Raw genomic sequence first — 23,610 nt, forward strand, 5'->3', positions numbered from 1 at the left:
CACACAACTTAAGGACTCAGGCAGTATTAGCTACTGTTGTCACCATTATCCTTCATCTGAACTGTGGGCATACACACAAGCATGGACACACACACTGCATCAAATCAGTTTAATCTTTTGCAAAGCACAATGTTTTATAAGTATTTTTACTCTTTTCAATTCCGTATGTTTTCTCCTTCCTCATTCTCTCTCATTCATGCACATAAGAACACATATAACACCACCACCATCATCAAGAATTCAAACAACAACAACAACAACAACAACAACAACAACAAAGAATTAAAAGAATGAACTACAAGCTCAACCCAGAGTTACAAAGTAACTTCTCCATAAGCAATTAGAAAGGACATTAAGAGATAAGTTCCAGGTTAGGATGGTAGGTTGAATAGGCAATTAAATTTTTTTTTCTTTTCAATTCTTAATTGAAAAGAATTGAAAAAAAATTTCAATTCTTAAAATATTAGCAAACAAAGAAATTTTTTTGAACAAAAAAAATTAATTAAAATAACTAAACAACAAAAGAAACGTAACATAAAGCACCAAACATTAAATAATTGGTTGCCATTGGGGCGCCTGGGTGGCGCAGTCGGTTAAGCATCCGACTTCAGCCAGGTCACGATCTCGCGGTCCGTGAGTTCGAGCCCCGCGTCGGGCTCTGGGCTGATGGCTCGGAGCCTGGAGCCTGTTTCCGATTCTGTGTCTCCCTCTCTCTCTGCCCCTCCCCCGTTCATGCTCTGTCTCTCTCTGTCCCAAAAATAAATAAAAAACGTTGAAAAAAAAAAATTTAAAAAAAAAAAAAAATAATAATTGGTTGCCATGAACATAATAAACATACTGGAACTAGAACTAAGGGTGCAGCAAAGTTTAGTTCTTAACTATGTCTCATGTGCTGAAAGCAATAATGTTAAGTTGACAAAATTCCAAGAATTTTTTTTAGTGTCTTCATATATGGAGACAAAGAAACTGAGCAGGTATCATCATTCTCTGCATCTTCTAATTGAAGATGCTGGAGAAACCTACAGGGCAAAAATAGGTGAAGCAAGGAAGCAAAAAGTAGTGCTAATTTCCCAGGACAGAAGGAGACTCAAGATTACTCTCTGAAATGATGGATAATGATTCAAAACCTAAACACATTTTTCCCTGATGAGATTTTTCCATAGCTTCTAATAAGCTGGAACAAACTTGGCAAAAGATACGTAAAATCTTACAAAAGAAAGCAAAACTTGGGTGTGCTAAAAAAGCCTCCTCAGGACACGTGGGTGGCTTAGTCAGTTAAGTGTCCATCTCTTGATTTTGGCTCAGGTCATGATCTCATGGTTCATGGGATTGAGCCCCATGTAGGACTCTGCATTAAGGGCACAAAGACTGCTTGGGATTCTTTCTCTGCCCTTCCCCACCCTGTCTCCCAAAATAAATAAACTTAAAAAAAAAAGCCTCCTAATCTATTTCAAAGAGCTCCCTCGATATCTTTATGGTAAGTGATACAATACTGGGCAAATATCACATTGCAAAAATCAAACTGTAGCTCAGAGAGGGGAAAAATTAGCATTACATACAGTGGACAGAAGGGAAGAAGTCATTATGACATTCTGTTGGTTTAGACCTGTCTAAATATCTGTCTGGGCAAGACATTCTAAGCATGAACAAGATGAAAACTAAAAGCATTGCAGTGATGCAAACAGATATCACCAATCAATGAATAAAAACACAAGCTAAATAATAAAATATTTACATAAAACTGGAAGATTCTATACAAAAAACAATGAATCCTAAGAGAATATAACAAAAAGTAAAAGGAAATACTCCATGATTATTTTCTTCTAATGAACAACGTAACAAAAATATAACTGAAACACACACAAGGTTAAAATAAGTGAATAAGATAAAGAGAAAAGCTGAAGACCAAAATAAAACAAAGAATAAAACATTATCATTACAGACAAATAAACTACAAATATCAAGGACAATATGTAACACTAAAAATTTAATTACTGATGGCAAAAGATCAAAGAAAGTAAAAGAACAAGGAACTGACATGAAACACAAAAAGAAATATCTAACATAAATCTCATTGCTAAAGAAAAAAATAAAATAGAAAACATTTAATTTGAAAAACTGAAGGAAAAATATAAATTTGCAAATAATAACAAAAGACCATATCCTAGGAAGACTGGATGAATAGGTATTCAATATTGAGCCACACTGCTGTTAAGGAAAGGAATTTCATGGGCAAATAAAGAAATCTCAGACAGAAGAGAAGGAAATAATTGATACGGATAATATCAGACTGGCCTCAAACTTCTCTGAAAGAACATTTAAAGCTAGAAGACAAAGAAGGAATGTCTACAAAGTTCTAAAGGAACGCAAGGGTTAACCAAGAATATAAAACTCATCAAGAAGTCATTCAAATATAAAGACACCTGGGAGGCTCAGTTGGTTGAGCACGTGACTCTTGATCTTAGCTCAGGTCATGATCTCACAGTGTGTGGGTTCTAGACCCACATTAGGCTCTCGTAGCATGGAGCCTGCTTGGGATTCTGTCTCTCCCTCTCTCTCTCAAAATAAATAAATAAACTTAAAAAATAAAATAAAAAGACAGCAAGCAAATGTTCTTAAACATGAAAAAGTTTTCAGTTTACAGAGAAAGTGAATCCTTGTGGGGAAAAAAAGTGATGAAAACTAGCCAATTAAGAAATGAGTCTGAAGAAAGAGCCTGTAATTAAGAAATTGTGACTAATAAAGGGGAGTATTGAAATCACTTAAATATTTCAATCACTTAAGTAATATTAGAATTGTGATTAGAAAACATGAATGTTATATATTTGGACAATATGAAAATTAAAGTAGAACTTTAAAAATTGGGAGGTAAAGACAAAAACAATGGAAAAAATATAAGAGGACGAATGCCCTCAGCTTTCATAACAGGTTGTGAATTGAAATGCAATTTAAAAAACAATGACATGAATAAAGCTCATTTTTAAAAAATGAGCCATCAACCATTTAATCTTTTCATAATTTATTGACCTGTTCTTTAAGAAAGTACTGTGGCTTTTTTGTTGTTGTTATGGAAACATTTCTTTCCCTTTTTCCTCAGTTTTAACTTTGCTAAAGTTTACATGCAATGCTGCAATAAACAGCCTAGTATGTATATCCTTATATACTAGTACTTTTATTTCCAAAAGATATATTGACCCAATAGGATTACTGGGTAAATGAGTATTTGTGTGTGTGTGTAATTATCAAAATACATATGACCATACTATACTGTCTTATAATAACACTTAAAATGTGCATTTCCACTAAAAATATACACAAATACTACTGCCCATCTCCCCTATCTCCTTCAGCAGTACATCACTCTACTTACTTATCACTTTTTACTAAGTGTAGAGAAATGAAAAATCATGATTTCTGTAATTTATATTTCCTTAGAAGTTTTTTTAATTAATATTTTATATGTTACTGGTTACTTACATTCTTCAGTGCAATTCCTATTCAAATCCTCTGAGTATATGTCTCTGGGTTACTTTTCTTTCATCATTTCATAAAAATTATTAATACAGTAAACATATTATCATTCTTCCCATGTTCCATGATGTATTCACATGCTGCTGGCATCTTTCCTCAGTTTAATATAATGTGTAGTAATAGATGTGCACTTTTATACTTTCCTTTTTTTTTTTTAATTTTTTTAAATTTATTTTTGGGAGAGAGAGAGAGAGAGACAGAGCATGAGTGGGGGAGGGCAGAGAGAAAGGGAGACACAGAATCCAAAGCAGACTCCAGGCTCTCTAAGCTGTCAGCACAGAGACCAACGCAGGGCTCGAACTCACAGTGAGATCATGACCTGAGCTGAAGTCAGATGCTTAACCAAGTGAGCAACCCAAGTGCCCCTTACTTTTATACTTTCTAAGTGACAGTCTTAATTAGAAAATTCTCTCATATGCCTTAGATCCACTTTTCCAGTTTTCCAAATATTTTCCTAAAATATATACTATGTCATCTTTCATCCTTTTTTTCATTATTCCATAGAGGAGATTTTTTTGTATATGCTATCTTTTATAGTATCAATAAGTACTGTTTATCTCAAAAGGCAAGTTCAAAACTCTTTTTTCGTAATTCTTACATATATGTTAAACCATTTATTTTCCCATATGAATTGGATATTTGGATATTTTTAAAGGGATATTTAAGTTCCAAATTACTCCGCTGTTTTCCTGATGAATGGTATGCTAATGCATATTGTATTGAATTTACATATTTGAGAAAAACTGACATTTTTGTGTCACTAAAATTTTCTACTTTTGACTATAAAGGACATTATGGAGACAACTGAGAAGACATGAGTAAGGTCTGTAGATTAGTGTTATAACGAATGTTACGTTTCTGATTTGATATCTATGTAGAACGTACAGAACTATGTGAATTAAACCAGAGAATGGACGTAGGAAATTCTCACTGAAGGAATTAGAAACAGAAGATTACTACAAATTCAACCTGCTCTCAAATTCATAAAAACAAAGAAAAAGTGGGAGAAATGCAAATATAACACAATTTTAAGCATCACAGAATCCAGGAGAATGGTAAACAGGAATTTTTGTATTACTCTTACAATTTTTCTATTAGTATCAATTTATTTCAAAATAAAAGAATGATTCTCTAGCTCTGTCTCTCACACATAAACACACACAGAGCAACATGTACAACCCAGCATAGAATGACTTTCCAGTAGTTTACATTTTGTTTACTATTAAGCTTTTATATTTGTTTCAAATAGTTATATGTGCATTCTTATAGAAACTGACCCAAAACATTATTTTTATCTTAAAATTTTTTTATGTTTATTTATATTTTTGAGGGAGAGACAGAGACAGAGCATGAGTGGGGGAGGGGCAGAAAAAGAGGGAAACACAGAATCAAAGCAGGCTCCAGGCTCCAAGCTGTCAGCACAGAGCATGACATGGGGCTCAAACTCGTGAACCTCGAGATCATGACCTGAGCCAAAGTTGGATGCTCAATCAACTGAGCCACCCAGGCACCCCAACATTATTTTTATCTTAACTATAAACAGATCATACTACTGATTTCCATTCTTAGTGACTACTGCTTACTAGTCATCAAAGAAATGATACTAATTTTTTTAAATATTTATCATATCCAATAATTTTACCAAAGTCCCTGTTGATTCTGATAAAAAAGTGTTCAAGAATCTCTTAGTTTTTCCTGGATCATAGCATTAGCACCAAAACATCAAAAAATGGTAAATAATGATGATAGTAGCTATCACACTTTTTTTCCTGATTTTAATAAAAATGATTTCACCATTTAAAATGATGTTCAGTAAAGTCTTTATCATATTCAGACTTTTACCAAATATATTTTTTTCTCAGAGTTTTCTTAGGGTTGGCTGCTAAAATTTATCATATACTTATTTCTACATTTATTGATACCTTCATATGATTTTTCTATAATTTATTGATATAATTTATTTCATAGGTAAGTATCTTAATATTAAACACTCTTTGGATTGCGCAAGTAAATTCTAACTGGTCACAGTACATGATTTTTTCATTATGTTGTTAAATTGTTGGTTCAAGTTTTAGTTAAAACTTTGTACTCATATTCTTAAATGAAATTGGTCTCCTAGAATTTATTTTTCCAGTATCTCCTTCATGTTGTGACAGTTGTGTAACATGTCGTGGGAGTGCATTGTTTTTAATGCATCAGAAGAATATAAGCAACATTTGAATTACCTGCTCTTAACACTTTCCAAAACACCCAGATGGTGCTTTTTAAACTTTTTTCTAACTCTTAGCAAATGTTCTTGCCAAATCTTCTACTTCACCTTAGGTGTACATTTTGGTAATTTATATACCACAACACCATTAATTTCCTCTATGAATTCACATTTGTTACATGTGTTCAGAAGCAACTGCCAAGAAAAGCAGCGGTCTCACGATGAGTCTGTCACTTGTTCCCCCTGTGAAGACTCACAAAGAAAGCTGTATGTTCATTTCCTCATTTACAAAGAGCAGCATGGTCACAAACCTCCAGGGTAAAAGAAACTTCATGCCTCTGCATTTCAGCTTCTCCCTAGAACCTGGAAGATCTTATCTCCACCATAGCAGTTTTCATTTCTGCTTGGTTGTCATTTCTGGTTAACTAGCTCTGCCTTGCCCAGAGAGGGCAAAAGTCCTTCCCTAATTCACTTTATTGGAAAACTACCAGAGCCAAAACCTGCTCACATGGTTAAGATGAGGTCAACCAAACACAGAAGCTGCCGTGAGCAACTTGTGGGAAAAAAAGGAGTTGAGACCAGAGGGCTATGGAGACTTGTAGTATCTTCCCAGAATCCCCCAAGACTCTCGAAAATTAATTTTTAATTTTTTGATGATATATGTTTGCTTAGACCATCTTACCGATGCAGTTTCCCATGATTACCATTAGAAATGGCAATTTGCTCACACCAACCACATGTTTAACCTACCTCAAATTCTGCATGTCTGTGAATATCCTCTGCTCGTTGCCTGCTCAGGATAAATTCAGCTTCATTTGCTACTCTTACTAGATGATCCTTCATTGTTTGACTAAGCAACCTATAAAGAGATTAATATTGTCAAATAAGTAAATGTGTACATACTTAAGACATATGATGGTTCACTGCTCAAAGTTGATGTATCTTGTTATGTGGAGAAGAATGTTTATACTCCTCTTCTGTCATCATACCCAATGAAGTACCATTACTTCACACTAAATAATTAAAGGATATAGCAACAAAAGTTACCCTTCTGGCAAAACCAGAATAGCTTTTATCCAACTAGCTATCCAAGAAAAACAACTAAAAATACCGTATCAAATTTGTGTTTTAATCTTTTTAAAGGTATTGGAGAATTTACAAGGCAGCCACAAAGTAAGGAGCCAAGATCCTAGAGAAGAAAGCACACAGAAGACATTCAGCATGATTTTTTTCACTGAACCATTTACTTTCCACAGGTGGAACTAGAGAAGCTAAACAGATTTATCAGTCTTACAGAGCTACGGAGACAAAAATTAAATGTTATGACCTGTCAAGGAGGAAGGATCCTAGTAGATTATCCAGGCTTACAGAAGGAACATAAGTATAGCATAGGAAACAGAAAATAGACCAGTCTATAAAAACACTAAAACAGACTCTCAAACAACACTATACTGATTTATACATAAGTGGGAGCCAAAACGCTAAACAAAAATTTCAGAATCTCATAAGGTGAGGAGAAAAAGAAATAGAAATACCAATGCATGAGAACTAAATTCCAGGCAAACTCGAAATAGGGCAAACTCTCACAAAGATTGAAAAACTCCAGCCTTGGGGCACCTGGGTAGCTCAGCTGGTTGAGGGCCTGACTTGACCGAGGGCATGATCTCATGGTTTGTGAATTCAAGCCTCATATCAGGCTCACTGCTGTCAGCCTGTCAGCCTAGAGCCCACTTCAGATCTTCTATCCCCCTCCCCCACCCCCTCCCCAGGTGTGCTCTCCCAAAAAACAAACAAACAAAAAACCCAAAAAACTCCATCTTGAATCAGGTCAGTCTTAAATTAACATAATCAGTACCTAATTTAACTGCTAATCAGAAATCAAAAGGAAATCTCTAGAGAAAGATATTATCACTTAGAGACTTATATTTACCCCTGCCATTTTAAATATAATTTCCAACAATCACCAAGTAACCAACAATAAATGAAGGAAAAACAAATAGAAGTCAACTCAGAAAATCAAGATACTAAAATTTCATATCTAAACACTGAAATAGGGGCACCTGGGTGGCTCAGTCAGCTAAGCGTCCGACTTCAGCTCAGGTAATGATTTCACAGTTTGTGGGTTCGAGCCCCACATTGGGCTCTGTGCTGTCAGCTCAGACTCTGGAGCCTGCTACAGATTCTGTGTCTCCCTCTCTCTCTCTGCCCCTCCCTGGCCTGTGCTCATGCTTGCTCACTCTCTCTCTAAAAAGTAAATTAAAAAAAAACTGTAAAAAAATTAAACACCAAAATAAACGTAGTTATGGTTCAGGACAACAGATTCTAAGAAAAAGAACTCCAGTAGAGACTAGAAACTTAAACCACTGAACAAAACAAACATGAAATTAAGAACAGATTTACCAATTTACTAAACTCAAAGAAGTACTTAACCAAAGAATAGGCCAATGACAACTAAACAGAAGCATGGTAAGAAAAATAATGAAAACTTGACAAAATAAATAACAGACATACAGACCAAGGCAAAAAGGTCTAACATAAGTGTATCTGGAGTAAAGAAAGAAGTCAAATAGTGCAAAACGAGCAATATTTGAAGAGATACTAGGCAACATTTTTTGAAAACTAGGGAAGGGGCACATGGGTGGCTTAGTCAGTCAGGCATCCGACTCTTGGTTTCATCTCAGGTTATGATCTCACAGTTTTGTGGGTTAGAGCCCCACATCAGACTCTGTGCTGAGAGTACAGAGCCTGCTTGGAATTCTCTCTCTCCCTCTCTCTCTGCCCCTCCTCCACTTATGCTGTCTCTGTCTCTTTCAAAATAAATAAATAGCTTAACAAAAAAAAAGAAAGAAAGAAAAAGAAAACTGGGGAAAAAACTATTAAGCCATACACTGAAGTGCTACAACCTCCAAACAGGATCAAAGAGTACTACATCTATTCGTATCATAATAAAATTGTCAAAGGAAAAAAATCTTAATAGCAGACAGAGGGAGAGAAAAAGCAGAACAGGTAAGGACACCTACTTGGTTTCAAAAGAGCATGAAGACTGATGGAAGACAAATAAGAATGCAATGACCTCTTTCAGATGCCAAATCAAAATGGCAGCTAAGAATTCCATATCCAGAAACCATCTTTTAATAATAAAAGTGAAAGTACCTAGAATATACCACGTGAAGAGTCTATTTTCTGAACTCCCCTTACCTGCCTAGAAGCACAGACTACCAAAAGAATTCAACTGTCACAAATCCTTCCAATGAAGACTGTGAAGTTGTGCAACCAGGGAAGAATGACTCTTATTATCTAGAAACTTAAAAAGTCAGCACGTGGATAGGAAATTGCCTAAAAGGACATTGTCACAAAACTATCCTATCTCCTAAGGGTCCATTTATCTTTCCTAAAAGTTATTTGTTTTTCCCTAAGTGCCCTTCTTCCTAAAACCTCAAAATATAATATAACCTCTTTCTTGAGTCACATTTTTCTATGAATTCTCTCCAACATACATGAATTAAAAAAACTCATCTTTTCTATTATCAATTTGTCTTTTGTCAGTTTGATTCACAGGCCCTCAACGAAAGAACCTAAGAGGATAGGGGAAAAAATGTTTCCTCTCATGCAAAAGCAAAATAAGCATATTTAATGGCAAAACAGACAGAAATTGTCACTAGACAAATGGGTCACTCCCACATTAAACGTTGTTTTTCAGACAGAAGGTAAATAATATCAGATGGATGTAACACAAGGCAGTAAAAAACAAAACAGGGGCACTTGGGTGGCTTAGTTGGTTAAATGTCCAACTTCCACTCAGATCATGATCTCACAGTTACTTTAGAGCCTGGAGCATGCTTCAGAATCTGTGTCTCCTAGTATCTCTCTGCCCCTTCCCCACTAATGCTCTTGTGTGCGTGCTCCCTCCCTCTCTCTCTTTCTCTCTCTCTCTCTCTCTCTCTCTCTCTCTAAAAAATAAATAAAAACATTTTTAAAATTTTTAAAAAAGAAAAAAGAAAAACTCAACATGGGTAAATCTAAAAAGAATACTGAGTGTTTACACCAATCAGAATTAACTTCTAAAATTCAAAAATACCATTATGTTAAAATATTTAATAGCACTCAAAACAAGACAAATTAAAAGGAATTAGTGTTGTAATGTTCTTTAATTATCCATGAACTGGTGAAAGAACCAATTTATTTAAGATGTTAACAACTCTAATATCCATGTTTCAATCTGGGTAACCACTAAAGATATCTAAAATAATTAACAACCAATATGCTAATAGGAAAAAACCAAATTGAAAAAACAAATTTAGCTCAAAAGAAAGGAAAAAAAGAAAAAAGGAACATGCAAAACATACAGCAAATAAAAGGACAGACAATAAGAGGATAAGCTTTAACCTAAATACATCAGGAATATATAGAAAGCAGATTTAATGATACAATTACTGTCAAATAGATTTTAAGTATGTCATATCATTAAACTGTAACACAATTTCACTAAAAGGTTGCACAAATGTTGAAAGTCATTTTTTCAGAAAAGATAAATAATAAAAAAAAGTGTGAAAGAAGATTATATATCTTTATTAATATAAGAAAAAGATAGGGGTGCCTGGGTAGTTAATCACTTGAGTGTCCGACCTCAGCTCAGATAACAACCTTACAATTCTTGAATATGAGCCACACATAGGGCTTTCTGCTGTCAATGCAGAGCCAGCTTCAGATCCTATGTCCTCCTCTCTCTTAGCCTCTCCCCACCCCCCTCAAAAATAAACATTTAAAAAATATACATAAAAAAAGATTGCTTTAAGAAATTTTATTAGAGATAAATAGATACTTCAAATGATAAGATGAATGATCTAGACAGAAAATCATAACTTTGAGATTCTAAATTTGTATGTTCCCAAGAATATGATATACTACTAGCTATAAAAGATATAAAGCCACACCATATTTTAACAATGTGATTACAAACCCTGATGAAACGGACAGATTTTTCACATACATCCACTAAATGAAGAATGAATATTCTTATCATTTAAATATGGATCATATACACAAACAGACAAAATGTGGGGTGACAAAGAAATCTATAATGAATTTCAAAGGAAGAAATCATACAGAGTATGTTCTCTGACACAATAGAACCAATCTAGAAAAAATAAAATAGAACATTCTGTGCAAAAACTCTAGGATGGCCTCCAACTTTCCAGCTTTCTGATATCTTCAGCCTTATGTAATCCTCTCAATTAGATTTTGTATAGGAGCTATGGCATGCCTCAAAGCAGTAAAACATGGAAACACTGAAGACATATCATTTCCATTATTATATTAAGTATGATTCAAATTTTCATCTTACTAGCAGACTCTTCTTGCTGACTCCTCATCCTGATGGCATAGCTCATGAATTCTGCCATATTACAGCTACTCTATGAAGTAGCTCATGTAGCAAGAAACTCAGTGCAGCCCTCAGACAACCATCAGCAAGGAACTGGAAATCAGTCGCAGCAACTCACAAAGAATTCAATCCTGCCAACAACCAGATAAACTTAGAAGAAAACACTTCCCCAGTCAAATATCAAATGAGACTGCAGCCCAAAAATACCTTAACCTTTTAAGAGAATCTGAAGCAGAGGGGCCAGACAAGCCATGCCCAGAGTCCTAACCAACATAGACTATGAGATAATAAATGTTTGTTGCTTTAAGGCCAAATTCTGCTAATACTGTTGACACAGCAATACATGATAACATTTCTTCCCATCAATATTTGAAAAACAAAGGAATACACTGCTAAATAACCCATGCACCAAAGAAAACATGACAATGGAAATTAGAAAATACTCTGAAATAAAAGATAATGAAAACAACAAATTAAAACATGTGGGATTAAGAACAAATATTGTTAAAATGTCGATACCATCCAAAGCAATCTACATATTCCATGCAATACCTATCAAAATAACACCAGCATTCATTCTTCAAAGATCTAGAACAATCCTAAAACTTATATGGAACCAGAAAAGACCCCAAACAGCCAAAGCAATCTTGAAAAAAACAAAACAAAACAAAGCAGGAGGCATCACAATCCCAGACTTCAAGCTATACTACAAAGCTGTAATCATCAAGACAGTATGGTACTGGCACAAGAACAGACACTCAGATCAATGGAACAGAATAGAGAACCCAGAAATGGACCCACAAACGTATGACCAACTAATCTTTGACAAAGCAGGAAAGAATATCCAATGGAATAAAGACAGTCTCTTCAGCAAGTGGTGCTGGGAAAACTGGACATGCAGAACATTGAACCTGGACCACTTTCTTACACCATACACAAAAATAAACTCAAAATGGATGAAAGACCTCAATGTAAGACAGGAAGCCATCAAAATCCTTGAGGAGAAAGCAGGCAAAAACCTCTCTGACCTTGGCCGCAGCAACTTCTTACTCAACATGTCTCCAGAGGCAAGGGAAACAAAAGCAAAAATGAACTATGGGGACATCATCAAAATAGAAGGTTTCTGCACAGCAAAGGAAACAATCAGCAAAACTAAAAGGCAACCAACAGGATGGGAGAAGATATTTGCAAATGACATATCAGATAAAGTGTTAGTATCCAAAATCTATAAAGAACTTATCAAACTCAACACCCAAAAAACAAAGAATCCAGTGAAGAAAAGAGCAAAAGACATGAGTAGACACTTCTCCAAAGAAGACATCCAGATGGCCAACTGACACATGAAAACATGCTCAACAACACTCATCATCAGGGAAATACAAATCAAAACTACAATGAGATACCACCTCACACCTGTCAGAATGGCTAACACTAACAACTCAGGCAACAACAGATGTTGGCGAGAATGCGGAGAAAGAGGATCTCTATTGCATTGGTGGTGGCAATGCAAGCTGGTGCAGCCACTCTGGAAAACAGTATGGAGGTTCCTCAAAAAACTAAAAATAGAACTACCCTATGACCCAGCAATTAAACTACTAGGCATTTATCCACAGGATACAGGTGTGCTGTTTCGAAGGGACACATGCACCCCCCATGTTTATAGCAGCACTATCAACAATAGCCAAAGTATTAAAGAGCCCACATGTCCATCGATGGATGAATGGGTAAAGATGTGGTATATATATATATACAAAGGAGTATCACTCGGCAATCAAAAAGAATGAAATCTTGCCATTTGCAACTACTTGGATGGAACTGGAGGGTATTATGCTAAGTGAAATTAGTCAGAGAAAGACAAAAATCATATGACTTCACTCATATGAGGACTTTAAGAGACAAAACAGATGAACATAAGGGAAGGGAAACAAAAACAATATAAAAACAGGGAGGGGGACGAAACAGAAGAGTCTCATAAATATGGAGAACAAACAGAGGGTTACTAGAGGGGTTGTGGGAAGGGGGATGGTCTAAATGGGTAAGGGGCACTAAGAATCTACTACTGAAATCATTACTGCACTATATGCTAACTAATTTGAATGTAAATTTAAATAAACAAACAAACAACATGTGGGATTTTGCTAAATCAATGCTTGGAGAGAAATGTATACACTAAATAAATTTATACACTAGATTGATACACTAAATAAATTCAAAACACGGAAGAAACTCTGAAAATAAATTACCTAAGTACAAAACTGGAAAAATGAGAAACACATCACAGAAAATTCAATGTATTGAAAATAAAATAACAAAGAAGAGAAATTAAAAATATATCAAATAAAAATGCACTTTAGAAAATCAACAAACTTAAAAAGTTGGTTCTTTCAAAAACTCCAAAATATCAACAATTAAAATTAATAACTGAGGTCAGAAAGATTACTAGATTGAAGTGATCTAGATCACTACAAGTGATATACAAAATATACAAAAATAAACTATACTCTATTTAATAGTTAACCAAAAGTCAAAGTAATTTTTAAATACTATTTTGAAAAGCATTAAAAATCATCAAAAGATGTAAGAACTAACCAAATGTGATATAATTGTGTATACAAACAAAAAGAATACTAAGAGATGTTAAAGAACACTTAAAGAAATTAAAGGACTATGCAATGTTCATGAAAGTTAAAGGCTCAATACTGTAAAGATATGAATTCTACACAAAGTCATATATAGTTGTATAGTTGTATAGCTACACAAATCCCAGTCAAAATTCTAGCAGGTCTTCTGCAGAATCTGACAAGTTCATTCTAACAGTTACACAAAAATGTAAAGAACAAAGAATAGCTGAGACATTCTTGAAGAGGAGGAGGAAAGAGGAGGGAAAATAATAATCATAATCATAACAGAAGACTAATACCACCAAATATTAGGACCTATTATATTGATGTATTAAGACAGTGTAGTAGTGGGGCAAACACAGATGAACAGACCAATGAATCAGAAGAGAATATCCAGAAACAGACCCAGATTTAAGACAGAGTTACTTTTGTAATAAGGAGGAAGAAGATGGAATTTTTCAATAATTAGGTCTGAATCAATCAATCACATAAAACTAACCATGACTTCTATCTCAGATCATAAAAAACAAATGAATTCCAAAAGGGTCATAGACAAATCCTAAACACTTCTAGAAGCTTTCATAAGATCACATAAAATAGTATCTTCATTACTTAAAGATTTCTTGAAAAACCATAAAATACAACATGAAGAAAAATACTGAAAAACTGGACTTCTTTAAAATTAAAGATCTGTGCTTATGAAGGCCACTATTAAGAAAATTAAAAGGCAAACTTTAGAAAAGGAGAATACATTTGTAATACTTACAGTCCACAAGGAACTTATATTCTTAAATATACAAAAATACTTACAAATAAGGAAAAGGCAATAATCATAATTCTTAAAAATGAGCAAAGTACACGAATAAGCTCTTCACAAAAGATTTCCAAAAGGCAAGTAAATTCATGAAAAGGTGTTCAAGATTACCAGTCATCAGGGAAATACAAATAAAACTATAAGCTATACTACATCCCACCAGAATCACTATATTTTTTAAAAAATGGTATTTTCAAATGTTGGCAAGGAAATTAAGTAACAGGGATTCTCATCATCATAAAACATATAAAAAAACGTTTATAGCAACTTTATTTATAATAGCCAACAATAGCAACTACTGAGAATGCCAGTAAGAGTAAAATTTTTTTAAATAAAATATTCATATAATAAAATACAGATCAGTATCAGAAAGAACCAACTAATTTTATACATAACAAAATAAATTTCACTAACAATGTCGGGCAAAAGTACAAAAGAATATTATATGAAAAAGTACTCAAGTATACTATATGAATCATCTTGGGTAAGAAAAGTTTTTAAAACTCATCTATGTTATGAGGGGCACCTGGGTGGCTCAGTTGGTTAAGCATCTGACTTTTGATTTAGGTTCAGGTCATTATCTCACAGTTCAGGAGTTTGAGCCCAAGTCAGGCTCCACACTGACACTGGGGTGCCTGTTTAGGATTCTCCCTCTCTCCTTTCACTGCCCCTCCCCTGCTCATGTTTTCTCTCTCCCTCTCAGAGTAAATAAATAAAACTCAAAAAAACAAAACAAACAAAGAAAAAAAAAACCACCTCATCTATGCTATTAGAAAGCAAGAGTTTAAGAGATGGTTAACTTCGGTGCTACTTAAGACCTCTACATGTAATGACTCTTATGGAACTTTAGTAATGATAACACAGTTCTAAACCTCCCAGCAAAATACTTTGGATATATAAACAACTGACCCATTCTGATGAATGCTACCACAAGACCACTTTACCTACCATGAATGCTAACAGAATGATTCATCTCATATAAGTGAGATGCTTCTGGGAACATGTTTGTTATGTATACGTCTTCTAAACTTCTTTCTTTAAAAGGAACTGGAGGGGCACCTGGGTGGCTCAGTTAAGCGTCTAACTCTTGATTTCAGTTCAGGTCATGGTCTCAAGGGTCTCAAGCCCTGCGTGAGGCTCTGTGCTGCTAACTTGAGATTCTCTCTGTCCTCCCACTCTCTCTTTCTGCCCTTCCCCCACTCTCACCCACACATGCCCTCTCTTTCTCTCTGTCAAATTAAATAAACTTTTTTTAAAAAGGAACTGGAAAGAAAGGTTGGGTAGGTAGCTAGGATTACTTTTTCAGTATAATAGCAGAAGTGAATAAACTGCACCTAGACAATACCTGTCTACAAAAGTTAGACCCAACAATAGTCATCAACGATGGCATATCTATAAGCAGGTACCAGGGTACATGTCTTTATAGCAATATTTTAGTCAAAATGTCAATAAAATATGCATAGACTTTGATACAAAGCAGTGATTACACTCCTAGTAAACTGCCATATCAACATTTTCCCACAAGTGTAGAAAAACTTGTATGTAAAAGGAATTTCACTAAAAAATTGCTTACAAAAGTGAAAACCTAAAAGAACCAAAATATGCAAACCTATAAGAATAGATTCTTCTGAATTGACAACAAAATGTTTCCCATAACATATTATTAAGTGAGAAAATAAAATTAAAATATTATGTACAATGTGAGTTTGGGGAAAATATGAAGGAAAATACACCAAACTGCCATTTATCTAGAATGAAATCATCAAAACAGGGCCACGAACTAAATCTGCCTGCCAACAGTTTTTGTTAATAAAGTTTTATTGGAACAAAGCCATGCCCACTTATTAACTATAGCTGTTCTCACATCATAACTCTACAGTAAGTTGAGTAGTAGTGGCAGACCATATGCTCTGCAATGCCTAGAATATTTACTATATGGCCCTTTAAAAAAGTATGCCACCCCATGCTTTAGAAAGGAGAATGTATGTTTTCCCCCTTGTATTTCTCTGTTCTTTGAAGTTTTACAATAAGGAGTAATTAAAAGAAAGAAAAAGAAAAACAGATCCTTAAAGAAAACAGAAAGCTTTCTGCTCTTCTACCACTTTTCACATTCTCTCTTAAGTTCATACACACTATTTACAATTTGATTCCAAATCTGTCACACCCTCTCCATTACCTCCAAACTGTAGATGTTAATGCAATTTTTATGATTTTTGAGTGAGATTATTAGGGTATTTTTCAAATACTATTAAACAGTACACATTCAGGCATTACCGATAAAAACAATCCCTAGTGCAAGTTTAAAATCTGCTAATGAATAACTTGCTTTGACTCTGCAGATAGAGAAAGCAAGGGCTTTCACGAGTATAAACGTGAAATACTGGTTTGTGCTTCTTAGTTTCTCTTTAGAGACCAAAAACCACATTGTGAATTAACATCAGTATATTGCCTCATAGCACTCAAACACTAATTGATTAGTCAAAGGTACATCAACCTCCTAGTCCCCAACCAAGCAACCTCAAAGTTATTCTCATCTCCTCCTTCTTCCCTATCACCTTTGCCCCTAATCCATCAGCAAATACTGTCAGTATTTCCTATGTAATATTTCCAGTTTTAAATAATGTATTTCCTATGTAATACTTCCAGGTTTAATTAATGTATTTCACTACATAATATTTCCAGGTTTAATTATTTCACAGCCAATGTCCTAAAAATCAAGCTTTAATCATTTCACATCTAGACTATAACAGAATATGAATTTGGAGTACTTGCTCTGATCTTTTAACATGTTTGTATATAATCCCCCTCTGTCTTTTGAATCACTGTCAAATATCTACGCAACATCTACTGTATGATAAAGGCAAGGCTAAACACTGGAGACAAGCTTTTCCTATATTTTAGATGGGGAGAAAGACAATACCCTGTGCTACTATGTGATCTTGTGAATGTTTTCACAGACAAGCTGGCACCCAGTCATTGCTCAAGACCCTCTCCCAGAGAATCAGCGCAGGTCCAATATATGAGGAACTCTGAAGTTTGGGGTTTTGAAACACAGCCCCATCTGAGATAAAACTCTGGAGGAAGGAGCCACCTGGCAAGCAGACACCTTGGACACAGACCGGGTAAAGGCAGGAAGCAGACAGAAGCCTGAGACAAAGGAGAGGTGTTTGATCACATGTCTGTGAGGGCACAAAATTCATGCGCCAAAGACTACAGAGCTAGTTGAAGCCATTTCACCTTTACAAACGCGCACATGCACACACAGGAATCGACCCCAGTGAGCTAATAAGCAGGGCTACCAAGCAGAGAATAGAGCTGTTAAACCAAACCCTGCCCACCTGCACCGTTTACGCACAGCCCTCAAAGACCAGCACAAATCCTTTCCATCTGCTTAGTGTACAGACTACAGTGTGTTACAAAGTTTGCTCTATGGTAAACTGGATGAAACTTCATTTGGATCTCATTCCGTTTGCTTGTTCATTTGTTCATTTTCTTTGTCTCTGTTTTTACTTATATTATCTTTTTCTTTTCCTTTTCTTAGGTACAGGAAGAGCTAATTTCTTTTATATTATTTTATACTATTTTATTTTATTTTATTTTATTTTATTTTATTTTATTTTATTTTATTTCATTATTTAAAAAATTTTGGGGGGAGCTCCTGGGTGGCTGAGTTTGTTATATGTCCAACTTCAGCTCAGGTCATGATCTCGCTGTTCATGAGTTTGAGCCCCACATTGAGAATGCTGCTCTCAGCATGGAGCCCACATCAAATCTTCTGTCCCCTTCTCTGTCCCTCCCCTGCTCATGCTCTCTTTCTCAAAAATAAATTTAAAAAAATTTTTTTAATTAAAAATTTTTAAATTTGTTTTTCCCCTTTCTCTTTTTTCTCTTTTCTGTGAAGCTTCTCTCAACAAGCAGCCTGAAACACACCTAGGATCTAGCTTCCTTTATTTGATTTGGTTTTGTTTTTAATTTAAAAAATTTTTATTTTATTAATTTTTTTCTTCCTACAAAATGACAGGACAGAGTAATTCACCCAAAAAGAAAGAACAGGAAGAAATAATGGCATGGATTTAATCAACACAGATATAATTAAGATGTCTGAATTAAAATTCAAACCCACAATTATAAAAATACTAGCTAGGGTTGAAAAAACCATGGAAGATAGCAGAGGATCCCTTTCTGCAGAGATAAAAGAAATAAAATCTAGTCAGGCCAAAATTAAAAATGCTATACTGAGATGCAATCTTGAATGGGTGCCATGACAGCAAGGATGGACAAAGGAGAGCAGTGAATCAGTGAGCTAGAAGACAAAATTATGGAAAATAATGAAGCAGGAAAAAAAAAAGATGAAAACAAAGGCAAAAGATCACAATACAAGACTTAGAGAACTCAGTGACTTATTAAAGAGAAATAACATTTGTATCACAGAAGTCCCAGAAGATGAAGAATGAGAAAAAAGGGCCTAAGATTAATGTGAGCAAATTATAGCTAAAAACTTTTCTAATCTGGGGAAGGACACAGACATCAAATTCCAAGAAGAACACAGAATTCCCATTAGATTCAACAAAAACCAACCATCACCAAGACATACCATAGTCAAATCACACAATACACACACAAGGAAAAAATTGTGAAAGCACCAAGCATACAAGGAAAGACAGATTTCCTTTCCTTTCCTTTAGCATATAAGGAAAGACAGATTAGGTATGCAGCAGATCTTTCCACAGAAACTTGGCAGGCCAGAAAGGAGTGGTAGGATATATTCAACATGCTGAATTGCAAAACCATGCACAGCCAAAAATTCTTTATCCAGCAAGGCTGTCATTCAAAATAGAAGGAGAGATAAAGAGTGTCCCAGACTAGCAAAAACCAAAGGAGTTTGTGACCACTAACCTAGCTTTACGAGAAACTTTAAGGGGGACTCTTTGAATTGAGAAAACATAAACAAAACAAAATAGACCAAAAGCGACAAAGACTAGAGAGGACCAGAGAACATCACCAGAAACACCAAATCTGCAGGCTACACAATGACACTAAATTTGTATCTTTCAGTAGTCACTCAAATTTGTAAATGGACTAAAGGTTCCAATAAAAAGACATAAGGGTATCAGAATGGATTAAAAAAAACCCATCTATATCCTGTCTACAAGAGACTCATTTTAGACCTAAAGATACCTGCAGATTCAAAGCAGGGGATGGAGAACCATCTACAATGCTAATGAACGTCAAAAGAAAGCCAGAGTAGCTATACTTACATCAGACAAACTAGATTTTAAAGCAAAGACTGTAACAAAAGATGAAGAAGGGCATTATACCATTATTAAGGGGTCTATCCACCAAGAAGACCTAACCATTTTAAATATTTATACCTCCAATTTTGAAGTACCTGAATATACAAATCAGTTAATCACAAACATAGAGGAACTCAAAGATAATAATACAATAATTATAGGAGACCTTAACACCCCACATACAACCATGGACAGATCATCTAAGCAGAAAATCAATAAGGAAACAATGGCTTTGAATGACACACTAGACTGCATGGACTTAACAGATATATTCAGAAAATTTCATCCTAAAGCAGCAGAACACACATTCTTCTAAGTGCACATGGAATATTCTCCAGAATGCATCACATACTGGGTCAAAAAATCAGCCCTAAACAAGTACAAAAAGATTGGGACTATATACCATGCATATTTTCAGAACACAACACTATGGAACTTGAAATCAACCATAAGAAACAATTTGAAACACCACAAATACTTAGAGATTAAAGAACATCCTACTAAAGAATGAATTCGTTAACCAAGAAATTAAGACATAAAAAAGGACATGGAAGCCAATGAAAATGAAGACATAACAGTTTAAAACATCTGGAATGCAGCAAGGGCAGTCATAAGAGGGAAGTATATAGTAATCCAGGCTTTCCTAAAGAAGGAAGAAATGTTTCAAATAAACAACCTAACCCGATACCTAAAAAAAACTGGAAAAAGAAGAGCAAATAAAGCCAAAAACCAGCAGAAAAGAAAAAATAGCAGAAATCAATGATACTGAAATTAAAAAAAAAAAATGTGAGTCAGTTAAATGTCTGACTTCAGCTCAGGTCATGATCTCACGGATCATGGGTTCGAGCCCCAGGTCAGGCTGTGGGCTAACAGCTCAGAGCCTGGAGCCTGCTTTGGATTTTGTGTCTCCCTCTCTGCCCATCCCCCACTTGCATTCTGTCTCAGTCTCGGTCTCTCTCTCTCTGTCTCTCTGTCTCTCTCTCTCTCTCCCTCAAAAATAAACAAATATTAAAAAAAGTAAAAAACAAAAACCAGATCAATGAAACTAGGAACTGGTTCTTTGAAACAAATAACAAAAGTGACAAATCCTTAGCCAGAATAATCAAAAAGAAAAAGGAAAGGACCCAAATAAATAAAATCATGAATGAAGGAGGAAAGATCACAACCAATACCACAGAAATACAAACAATAATAAGAGAACACTGGGGTGCCTGGGTGGCTCAGTTGGTTAAGTGGCCGACTTAACCAAAATAAATAACAAATAAAACATTAAAAAATTTTTAAAAAAATAAGAGAACATTATGAGTAATTATATACCAACAAATCGGGAAATATGAAAGAAATGGATAAATTCTGAGAAACATATAAACTACCAAAACTGAAATAGGAAGAAACAGAAAATTTGAACAGATGCAAAACAAGTAATCAAAAATCTCCCAACAAATAAGAATCCAGGGCCAAATGGCTTCTCAGCAGAATTCTACCAAATATCTAAAGAAGAGTTAATACTATTCTTTTGAAGCTGTTCCAAAAAAATAGAAATGGAAGGAAAACTTCCAAATTCATTCTATGAGGCCAGCATTACCTTGATTCCAAAAACAGACGAAGACCCCACTAAAAAGGAGATAGTGCACCTGGGTAGCTCAGTCAGAGAAGCATCCAACTTCACCTCAAGTCATGGTCTCACAGTTTGTGGGTTGGAGCCTCACGTCGGGCTCTGTGCTGACAGCTCAGAGCCTGGAGCCTGCTTGGATTCTGTGTCCCCCTCTTTCTCTGCCCCTCCCTGCTCAAGCTCTGTCTCTCCTTCAAAAATAAGTAAACATTAAAAAAAAATTTTAAGTATCAACTGTCTTTGTACACACAATTTTTTGCAATCACACTAAAAAAAATATTTTTAAAGGAGAATTACAGACGAATATGCCTGATGGACATGGATGCAAAACTTCTCAACAAGATACTAGCAAATCAAATCCAATACATTAAAAGAATCATTCACCACATTCAAGTGGGATTTATTCCTCGGCTGCAGATGTGGTTCAATATCTGCAAATCAATCAGCATGATACATCACACTATTAAAAGAAAGGATAAGAACCACATGATCCTCTCAATGGATGCAGAAAAAGCACTTGACAAAATACAGTACCCGTTCTTGATACAAACTCTCAAGAAAGTGAGAATAAAAAGAACATACCTCAACATCATAAAGGCCATATATGAAAGACGCACAGCTAATATCATCCTAAATGGGGAAAAGCTTTCCCACTAAGGTCAGGAACATGACAGGAAATGTCCACTCTCAACAATGTTGTTGAAAACAGTACTGTAACCCCTAGACTCAGCAGTCAAACAAAAAAAAGAAGTAAAAGTCATACAAATTGGCAAGGAAGAAGTCAAATGTTTGCTCTTCCCAGAAGACATGATACTCTCTTTGGAAAACCCAAAAGACTCTACCACAAAACTGCTAGAACTGATACATTAATTCAGCAATGATGCAGGATATAAAATGAACATACAGAAATCAGTTGCATTTCTATCCACCAATAAAGAAGGAGAAGAGAAATCAAGAATCAACCCCATTTACAGTTGTACCAAAAGTCATAAAATAACTAAGAATAAACCTAACTAAAGAGATATAAGATCTCTACACTGAAAACTATAAAAAGCTTATGAAAGAAATTGAAGACACAAAGAAATGAAAAACATTCCACATTAACGGCCTGGAAGAACAAATATTGTTAAAATGTCTATACCACCCAAAGCAATCTACACATTCAATGCAATCCCTATCAAATTAACACCAGCATTCTTCAAAGAGTCAGGACAAACAATGCTAAAATTTGTATGGAACCAGAAAAAGACCCCAAATAGCCAACATAATGTTGGAAAAAAAAAAATGAAAGCTGGAGGCATCACAATTCCAGACTTCAAGCTGTATTACAAAGCTGTAATCATTAAGACAGTATGGTGCTGGGGTGCCTGGGTGGCTTACTTGCTTGAGCATCTGACTCTTGATTTTTGGCTCAGGTAATGTTCTCACAGTTTGTGCCATCAAGACTCAGGTCAGGCTCTGCACTGACAGCATGGAGACTGCTTGAGAAACTCTCTCTCCCCCTTCCTCTGCCCCTCCCCTGCTGTCTCTCAAAATAAATAAATAAACTTAAAAAAAAAAAAAAACCTATGGTACTTCCACAAAAAAAGACCAGAAATGGACCCACAAATGTATGCCAACTAATCTTTGACAACACAGGAAAGAATATCCAATGGAAAAAAGACAGTCTGTTCAGCAAATGGTGTTGGGAAAAATGGAAAGTGATGTGCAAAAGAACAAACCTGGACCACTATCTTACACCATACACAAAAATAAACTGAAAATGGATGAAAAACATAAATGTGAGACAAGAAACCATCCAAATCCTAAATGAGACCAGGCAACAACCTCTTTGACCTAGGCCACAGCAACTTCTTACTACACATGTCTCTGGAGCAAAACAAAAATGAACTATTGAGACTTCATCACTAAGTTAAAAACCTTATGCACAGTGAAGGAAACAACTAAAACTAAAACAAAACTAAAAGACAATTGACAAAATAGGAGAAGGTACTTGCAAATGACATCTGATAAACGGTTAGTATCCAAAACCTATAAAGCACTTACCAAACTCAACACCTAAAAAAAAAATAATCCAGTGAAGAAATGGGCAAAAGACATGAACAGACACTTTTCCAAAGAAGACAACCAGATGGCTAACAGGCAC

The 23,610-nt window shown here is 35.0% G+C and overlaps 1 protein-coding gene across 7 annotated transcripts in view; it reads right to left on the bottom strand.

The window, feature by feature from the left end:
* The window catches only part of LRBA (LPS responsive beige-like anchor protein), a 779,818-nt gene that overhangs the window by 449,584 nt on the left and 306,624 nt on the right, over positions 1-23,610 (bottom strand). For all 7 annotated transcript variants that reach the window (XM_060655634.3, XM_060655639.3, XM_060655638.3 and 4 more), the window contains one exon: positions 6,491-6,599. In XM_060655634.3, coding sequence (XP_060511617.2) covers positions 6,491-6,599 — 109 coding nt within the window. The remainder of the gene's footprint in view (positions 1-6,490; positions 6,600-23,610) is intronic.

The sequence above is a fragment of the Panthera onca genome, chromosome B1 (assembly GCF_046562875.1).
Source record: "Panthera onca isolate mPanOnc1 chromosome B1, mPanOnc1 haplotype 2, whole genome shotgun sequence".
NCBI classification, from domain to species: domain Eukaryota; kingdom Metazoa; phylum Chordata; class Mammalia; order Carnivora; family Felidae; genus Panthera; species Panthera onca.